We start from the raw sequence: 8342 nt of genomic DNA on the forward strand, positions 1-8342 counted from the left end.
GGAGGAGATGGAGGATAGGTAGGATGAGGGGATGAGGGAGAGGGGAGGAGGGAGAGGAGAGGAGGGAGAGGATGAGGGGATGGAGGATGGGTAGGATGAGGGAGGAGATGGAGGATGGTAGGATGAGGGGAGGAGGGGATGAGGGAGAGGGGAGGAGGAAGGGGAGGGGGGAATGGGATTGGGGGAGCAAAGGGATGGGGGTGTGGGGAGGGGAGGTGGAAGGGGAGGGGGAATGGGATTGGAGGAGCAAAGGGATGGGGGTGTGGGGAGGGGAGGTGGAAGGGGAGGGGGAATGAGATTGGAGGAGCAAAGGGATGGGGGTGTGGGGGAGGGGAGGTGGAAGGGGAGGGGGGAATGGGATTGGGGGAGCAAAGGGATGGGGGGTGTGGGGAGGGGAGGTGGAAGGGGAGGGGGGAATGGGATTGGAGGAGCAAAGGGATGGGGGTTTGGGAGAGGGGAGGTGGAAGGGGAGGGGGGAATGGGATTGGGGGAGCAAAGGGATGGGGGTTTGGGAGAGGGGAGGTGGAAGGGGAGGAGGGAATGGGATTGGTGGAGCAAAGGGATGGGGGTGTGGGGAGGGGAGGTGGAAGGGGAGGAGGGAATGGGATTGGGGGACCAAAGGGATGGGGGTGTGGGGAGGGTAGGTGTAAGGGGAGGAGGGAATGGGATTGGGGGAGCAAAGGGATGGGGGTGTGGGACAGGGGAGGTGGAAGGGGAGGGGGGAATGGGATTGGAGGAGCAAAGGGATGGGGGTGTGGGGAGGGGAGGTGGAAGGGGAGGAGGGAATGGGATTGGAGGAGCAAAGGGATGGGGGTGTGGGACAGGGGGGTGTGGGGAGGGGAGGAGGGAATGGGATTGGAGGAGCAAAGGGATGGGGGTGTGGAGAGGGGGAGGTGGAAGGGGAGGAGGGAATGGGATTGGAGGAGCAAAGGGATGGGGGTGTGGGACAGGGGAGGGGGAAGGGGAGGAGGGAATGGGATTGGAGGAGCAAAGGGGATGGGGGTGTGGAGAGGGGAGGTGGAAGGGGAGGGAGGTAGGATTGAATGCGGAGGAATGGGAGAAAAAGATGGGGTTGATGGTTGGTGGACCAGAGAGATGGAGAGATGGAAGTGTGGTAGATGGAAGGGGAGGGACATGGAGATGTGGGAAAGGGAAGGTAAGGAAAAGGGCAAGAGAGAGGAAGGGAAGGTGAGGAGGGAAATGTGAAGAGAAAGGGAAGGGTATGGGGAGCGGGATTTAGGGAGAGGCGAGGAGCAGACACGGGGAGGGAGAGGTTGAGGGGAGGAGGTTGAGGGAGAATGAGGGGAGGAGGTGGTGCTTCACAGGCCCCGCTTCCTCAGACGCCCTGGAGAGGAGGAGCACTGAGGGGAGGGGCGGAGGGAGAGAGGAGGAGGTGTGGATGGGTGGAGGGGGAGGTTGAGGGGAGGAGGGGATGAGGGAGACAATGAGGGGGAGGAGGTGGAGGATGGGTAGGATGAAGGGAGAAGGGAGAGAGGAGGATGAGGGGAGGAGATGGAGGATGGGTAGGATGAGGGGAGAAGGGAGAGGGGAGGATGAGGGGAGGAGATGGATGGGTAGGATGAGGGGGAGTAGGGAGAGGGGAGGAGGGGATGAGTGAGAGAGGAGGAGGGAGAGGAAGAGGGGAGGAGATGGATGGGTAGGATGAGGGGAGGAGGGAGAGGTGAGGAGGGAGAGGGGAGGAGGGAGAGGGGAGGAGGGAGAGGATGAGGGGAGGAGATGGAGGATGGGTAGGATGAGGGGAGAAGGGAGAGGGGAGGAGATGGAGGATGGGTAGGATGAGGGGAGGGGATGGAGGATGGGTAGGATGAGGGAGGGGGATGAGGGAGGAGATGGAGGATGGGTAGGATGAGGGGAGGAGGGAGAGGATGAGGGGGAGGAGATGGAGGATGGGTAGGATGAGGAGAGGAGGGGATGAGGGAGACGATGAGGGGAGGAGGAGGAGGATGGGTAGGATGAGGGGAGGAGATGGAGGATGGGTAGGATGAGGGGGAGGGGATGAGGGAGGAGATGGAGGATGGGTAGGATGAGTGGAGGGGATGAGGGAGGAGATGGAGGATGGGTAGGATGAGGGGAGGAGGGAGAGGATGAGTGGAGGAGATGGAGGATGGGTAGGATGAGGGGAGGGGATGAGGGAGGAGATGGAGGATGGGTAGGATGAGGGGAGGGGACGAGGGAGGAGATGGAGGATGGGTAGGATGAGGGGAGGAGGGAGAGGATGAGGGGAGGAGATGGAGGATGGGTAGGATGAGGGGAGGAGCTGGAGGATGGGTAGGATGAGGGGATGAGGGAGAGGGGAGGAGGGAGAGGATGAGGGGAGGAGATGGAGGATGGTAGGATGAGGGGAGGAGGGGATGAGGGAGAGGGGAGGAGGGAGAGGATGAGGGGATGGAGGATGGGTAGGATGAGGGAGGAGATGGAGGATGGGTAGGATGAGGGAGGAGATGGAGGATGGGTAGGATGAGGGGAGGAGGGGATGAGGGAGAGGATGAGGGGAGGAGATGGAGGATGGGTAGGATGAGGGGAGGAGGGAATGAGGGAGAGGGGAGGAGATGGAGGATGGGTAGGATGAGGGGAGGAGGGGATGAGGGAGAGGGGAGGAGGGAGAGGATGAGGGGATGGAGGATGGGTAGGATGAGGGAGGAGATGGAGGATGGGTAGGTTGAGGGAGGAGATGGATGGGTAGGATGAGGGAGGAGATGGAGGATGGGTAGGATGAGGGGAGGAGGGGATGAGGGAGAGGATGAGGGGAGGAGATGGAGGATGGGTAGGATGAGGGGATGAGGGAGAGGGGAGGAGGGAGAGGATGAGGGGATGGAGGATGGGTAGGATGAGGGAGGAGATGGAGGATGGGTAGGATGAGGGAGGAGATGGAGGATGGGTAGGATGAGGGGAGGAGTGGATGAGGGAGAGGATGAGGGAGGAGATGGAGGATGGGTAGGATGAGGGGAGGAGGGAATGAGGGAGAGGGGAGGAGATGGAGGATGGGTAGGATGAGGGGAGGAGGGATGAGGGAGAGGGGAGGAGATGGAGGATGGGTAGGATGAGGGGAGGAGGGGATGAGGGAGGGGAGGAGATGGAGGATGGGTAGGATGAGGGGATGAGGGAGAGGGGAGGAGGGAGAGGGAGGAGGGAGAGGGGAGGAGGAGAGGATGAGGGGATGGAGGATGGGTAGGATGAGGGAGGAGATGGAGGATGGGTAGGATGAGGGAGGAGCTGGAGGATGGGTAGGATGAGGGGATGAGGGAGAGGGAGGAGGGAGAGGATGAGGGGAGGAGATGGAGGATGGGTAGGATGAGGGGAGGAGGGGATGAGGGAGAGGGGAGGAGGGAGAGGATGAGGGGATGGAGGATGGGTAGGATGAGGGAGGAGATGGAGGATGGGTAGGGTGAGGGGATGAGGGAGGGGAGGAGGGAGGATGGGAGGAGATGGAGGATGGGTAGGATGAGGGGAGGAGGGGATGAGGGAGAGGGGAGGAGGGAGAGGATGAGGGGATGGAGGATGGGTAGGATGAGGGAGGAGATGGAGGATGGGTAGGATGAGGGAGGAGATGGAGGATGGGTAGGATGAGGGGAGGAGGGGATGAGGGAGAGGATGAGGGGAGGAGATGGAGGATGGGTAGGATGAGGGGAGGAGGGAATGAGGGAGAGGGGAGGAGATGGAGGATGGGTAGGATGAGGGGAGGAGGGGATGAGGGAGAGGGGAGGAGGGAGAGGATGAGCGGATGATGGGTAGGATGAGGGAGGAGATGGAGGATGGGTAGGATGAGGGAGGAGATGGAGGATGGGTAGGATGAGGAGAGGGGATGAGGGAGAGGATGAGGGGAGGAGATGGAGGATGGGTAGGATGAGGGGAGGAGGGAATGAGGGAGAGGGGAGGAGATGGAGGATGGGTAGGATGAGGGGATGAGGGAGAGGGGAGGAGGAGAGGATGAGGGGATGGAGGATGGGTAGGATGAGGGGAGGAGGGGATGAGGGAGAGGGAGGAGGGAGAGGATGAGGGATGGAGGATGGGTAGGATGAGGGAGGAGATGGAGGATGGGTAGGATGAGGGAGGAGATGGAGGATGGGTAGGATGAGGGGAGGAGGGGATGAGGGAGAGGATGAGGGAGGAGATGGAGGATGGGTAGGATGAGGGGAGGAGGGAATGAGGGAGAGGGAGGAGATGGAGGATGGGTAGGATGAGGGGAGGAGGGGATGAGGGAGAGGGGAGGAGGGAGAGGATGAGGGGATGGAGGATGGGTAGGATGAGGGAGGAGATGGAGGATGGGTAGGATGAGGGAGGAGATGGAGGATGGGTAGGATGAGGGAGGAGGGGATGAGGGAGAGGATGAGGGGAGGAGATGGAGGATGGGTAGGATGAGGGGAGGAGGGAATGAGGAGAGGGGAGGAGATGGAGGATGGGTAGGATGAGGGGAGGAGGGGATGAGGGAGAGGGGAGGAGGGAGAGGATGAGGGGATGGAGGATGGGTAGGATGAGGGAGGAGATGGAGGATGGGTAGGATGAGGAGGGGATGGAGGATGGGTAGGATGAGGGGAGGAGGGGATGAGGGAGAGGATGAGGGAGGAGATGGAGGATGGGTAGGATGAGGGTGAGGAGAGGGGAGGAGGGAGAGGATGAGGGGATGGAGGATGGGTAGGATAAGGGAGGAGATGGAGGATGGGTAGGATGAGGGAGGAGATGGAGGATGGGTAGGATGAGGGGAGGAGGGGATGAGGGAGAGGATGAGGGGAGGAGATGGAGGATGGGTAGGATGAGGGGAGGAGGGAATGAGGGAGAGGGGAGGAGATGGAGGATGGTAGGATGAGGGGAGGAGGGGATGAGGGAGAGGGGAGGAGGGAGAGGATGAGGGGATGGAGGATGGGTAGGATGAGGGAGGAGATGGAGGATGGGTAGGATGAGGGGAGGAGGGGATGAGGGAGAGGATGAGGGGAGGAGATGGAGGATGGGTAGGATGAGGGGAGGGATGAGGGAGAGGATGAGGGGAGATGATGGTAGGATGAGGGGAGGAGGGAATGAGGGAGAGGGGAGGAGATGGAGGATGGGTAGGATGAGGGGAGGGGATGAGGGAGAGGGGAGGAGGGAGAGGATGAGGGGATGGAGGATGGGTAGGATGAGGGGAGGAGGGGATGAGGGAGAGGATGAGGGGAGGAGATGGAGGATGGGTAGGATGAGGGGAGGAGGGAATGAGGGAGAGGGGAGGAGATGGAGGATGGGTAGGATGAGGGGAGGAGGGGATGAGGGAGAGGGAGGAGGGAGAGGATGAGGGATGGAGGATGGATAGGATGAGGGAGGAGATGGAGGATGGGTAGGATGAGGGGAGGAGGGGATGAGGGAGAGGATGAGGGGAGGAGATGGAGGATGGGTAGGATGAGGGGAGGGGATGAGGGAGAGGATGAGGGGAGGAGATGGGATGGGAGTAGGGAGGAGATGGAGGATGGGTAGGATGAGGGAGGAGATGGAGGATGGGTAGGATGAGGGGGAGGGGATGAGGGGAGGTGGGGAGAGGATGGGGGGATGGAGGATGGGTAGGATGAGGGGAGGAGGATGGGGAGAGGGAGGATGGAGGATGGGGGATGAGGGATGAGGGATGAGGGGAGGGTGGGAGGTGAGGGAGGATGGGTGGATGAGGGAGGGATGGAGGAGGGTGATGAGGGGAGGAGGGATGGGGAGAGGATGAGGGAGGAGATGGAGGATGGGTAGGATGGGTGAGGGATGAGGGGAGGAGGATGAGGGATTGGAGGAGGGAGGGGAGGAGGGAGAGGTGAGGGTGAGGATGAGGGAGGATGGGTAGGATGAGGGAGGGGAGGAGGGAAGGAGAGGGGATGGAGGATGGGTAGGAGGAGGGGGATGAGGGGAGGGAGGGGAGAGGAGGATGAGGGGAGGAGGATGGGTAGGATGAGGGAGGAGATGGAGGGTGAGGGAGGAGGGAGGAGGGAGGATGAGGGAGAGGAGGATGGAGTGGATGGGGAGGAGATGGAGGATGGGTAGGATGAGGGGAGGAGGGATGAGGAGGGGAGGAGATGGAGGATGGGTAGGATGAGGGGAGGAGGGATGAGGGAGAGGGAGGAGGGAGAGGATGAGGGGTGATGGAGGATGAGGGGAGGAGGTGGATGGAGGGTGAGGGGGAGGATGGGTGTAGGATGAGGGGAGGTGGTGTGAGGGAGTGGGAGGATGAGGTGGTGGATGGAGGTGGAGGTGTGGAGGAGTGGAGGTGGTGAGGGGATGGGGTGGGTGGGGTTGGGAGGTGAGGGGAGGTGGATGAGGGGGAGGGGTGATGGGTGGGTGGTGAGGGATGGAGGTGAGGTGGGGGTGGTGGGAGGGTGAGGGGGAGGGAGGGTGAGGGTGGAGGATGGGTGTGGTGGTGGAGTGGGAGGTGGGTGGAGTGGGGGATGGGGTGGTGGGGTGGTGGAGGTGATGGAGGATGGGGGAGGATGAGGGGGATGGATGTGGTGGGGATGTGGGAGGTGGGGATGGGGAGGGTGAGGGGTGGAGGATGGGTGGATGGGGTGGATGTGGGTAGGTGGGAGAGGGTGAGGGGAGGGGAGATGGGTGGTGGGTGAGGATGAGGGAGGGTGGGGAGGAGGGGAGGTGGGTGGATGAGGGGAGGAGGTGGGAGGATGTTGGGTGGAGTGGTGGGGGATGGGAGGATGGTGTGTGGAGGTGGAGGGTGTGGGGAGGGTGGTAGGATGGGTGGAGGTGGGGATGGTGGAGGGTGGGAGGAGGGTGTGGGGTGTGGGGTGGTGTGGGGAGGTGGATGGGTGGGTGTGGTGTGGGGGGTGTGGGTGGGTTGGAGGGAGGGTGGAGGGATGGTGGTGAGGGTGAGGGGTGAGGGAGGGAGGGTGGGTGGATGGGGGAGGTGGGGGATGGGGATGGGGGAGAGGGGTGGAGGGTGGAGTGGGGGTGGGGGTGTAGGTGGGATGAGGGGAGGGGGGAGGTGGGGTGAGGGAGGAGGGGAGGAGGAGAGGGGTGGTGGGTAGGATGAGGGGAGGTGGGAGGATGTGGGAGGGATGGAGGTTGGGTGGATGGTTGGGATGAGGGGTGGGGAGGATGGGGTGGAGGATGAGGGGGTGAGGAGGAGGAGGGAGAGGATGATGGAGGAGGGTGGTGAGGGGGAGGAGAGGTGTGGGAGAGTGGATGGGTGGAGAGGGGAGGGATGAGGAGGGATGAGGGAGAGGGGAGGTGGGAGAGGATGAGGGGAGGAGATGGTGGATGGGTAGGATGAGGGGAGGGGATGAGGGAGAGGATGAGGGCAGGAGATGGAGGATGGAGGATGAGGGAGGAGGGATGAGGGGAGGAGGGGATGAGGGAGAGGATGAGGGGAGGAGATGGAGGATCGGTAGGTGAGGGGAGGAGGGAGTGGATGGGAGGATGGTGGATGGGAAGGTGGAGGGGATGAGATGGAGATGGGGAGGATGGATGGGAGAGGATGGGGAGAGTGGATGAGGGGTGGTGAGGGGAGGATGGTAGGATGAGGGGGAGGAGGGGATGAGGGAGAGGATGAGGGGAGGAGATGGAAGATGGCTAGGATGAGGGGAGGAGGGGATGAGGGAGAGGATGAGGGGGATGAGATGGAGGATGGGTAGGATGAGGGGAGGAGGGGATGAGGGAGAGGATGAGGGGAGGAGATGGAAGATGGGTAGGATGAGGGGAGGAGGGGATGAGGGAGGAGGATGAGGGGAGGAGATGGAGGATGGGTAGGATGAGAGGAGGAGGGGAGGGGAGGAGGTGGTGCTTCACGGCCCCGCCTCCCCGGAGTGGAGGAGCGGTGAGGTGAGGGTCGGAGGGAGAGGGGGCGGGAGCATGCGACCCTCCCCACCCCCGGCCCGGCCGCCCCGTCACCTCAGCCCGGGTCCGCCGTAACTCGGTTCCGCCGCCGCCTCTCCGACTGAGGCCCGGAGCCCCGCTGGGCGGGGACCTCTAGAGGCGGGCAGATGGGCTGAGGGGTCGGCCAATCGGCACTCGCTACGACAGTGACGGGCGGCAGCGGCATCCAATCGCTGATTCCATTGCTCCCCCCATCACACTCCTTTCCGTTTCGCGGTGCAAAGAGCGGCTCCATCCTCACGTGACAGTTTGACCAATCACCGGCGCCAGTTGATTGTCAATCACATCGCAATCCCTCCCATTCCGTGCGGTGACCAACTGCGCAGAGCTGCCCAGCCTGTCGTGCTCTGATTGGACTAGGCGAGTGGCAATCAACAGTGGCGCGGAATTCCGCCTCCCGCCCCCGGCGTCTCCTCCGGAGCGGAGGCTTCCTGAGGAACGGAGAAGCCTGTCCACGGAGGCCGCGGCCTGCAGACGCCGCAATGGGGCAATGTTGT

General features: G+C 62.6%; 2 protein-coding genes across 2 annotated transcripts; one reads left to right on the forward strand and one right to left on the reverse strand.

The window, feature by feature from the left end:
* The first annotated feature begins 6 nt into the window (after positions 1-6).
* Positions 7-1232, forward strand: LOC132388313 (uncharacterized). Its single transcript, XM_059960653.1, has 3 exons — positions 7-275; positions 411-583; positions 657-1232. Exons 1-3 carry the CDS (start codon positions 72-74, stop codon positions 1204-1206), a joined length of 927 nt encoding a protein of 308 aa, XP_059816636.1. The 5' UTR covers positions 7-71; the 3' UTR covers positions 1207-1232.
* A 1337-nt stretch (positions 1233-2569) lies between these two features.
* LOC132388314 (uncharacterized) lies at positions 2570-8080 on the reverse strand (the record flags this gene model as incomplete). The annotated part of the gene is made up of 3 exons (XM_059960655.1): positions 7867-8080; positions 3172-3989; positions 2570-2632 (listed from the first exon to the last, which is right to left on the reverse strand). Coding segments are annotated over exons 1-3 (1095 nt in total), but the record flags the coding sequence as incomplete, so codon positions are not given.
* Between the last annotated feature and the right edge of the window lie 262 nt (positions 8081-8342).

This window comes from Hypanus sabinus, unplaced genomic scaffold (genome assembly GCF_030144855.1).
Source record: "Hypanus sabinus isolate sHypSab1 unplaced genomic scaffold, sHypSab1.hap1 scaffold_2958, whole genome shotgun sequence".
NCBI lineage: Eukaryota > Metazoa > Chordata > Chondrichthyes > Myliobatiformes > Dasyatidae > Hypanus > Hypanus sabinus.

Excerpts from the sequence above, each read along its gene's own strand:
- LOC132388313 (XM_059960653.1), top strand. The coding sequence starts at position 72 with ATGAGGGGATGGAGGATGGGTAGGATGAGGGAGGAGATGGAGGATGGT. Across the intron at positions 276-410 it reads TGGGGGTGTGGGGAGGGGAG|GGGGGAATGGGATTGGAGGA; the intron begins GTGGAAGGGGAG and ends GTGGAAGGGGAG. Across the intron at positions 584-656 it reads TGGGGGTGTGGGGAGGGGAG|GAGGGAATGGGATTGGGGGA; the intron begins GTGGAAGGGGAG and ends GTGTAAGGGGAG.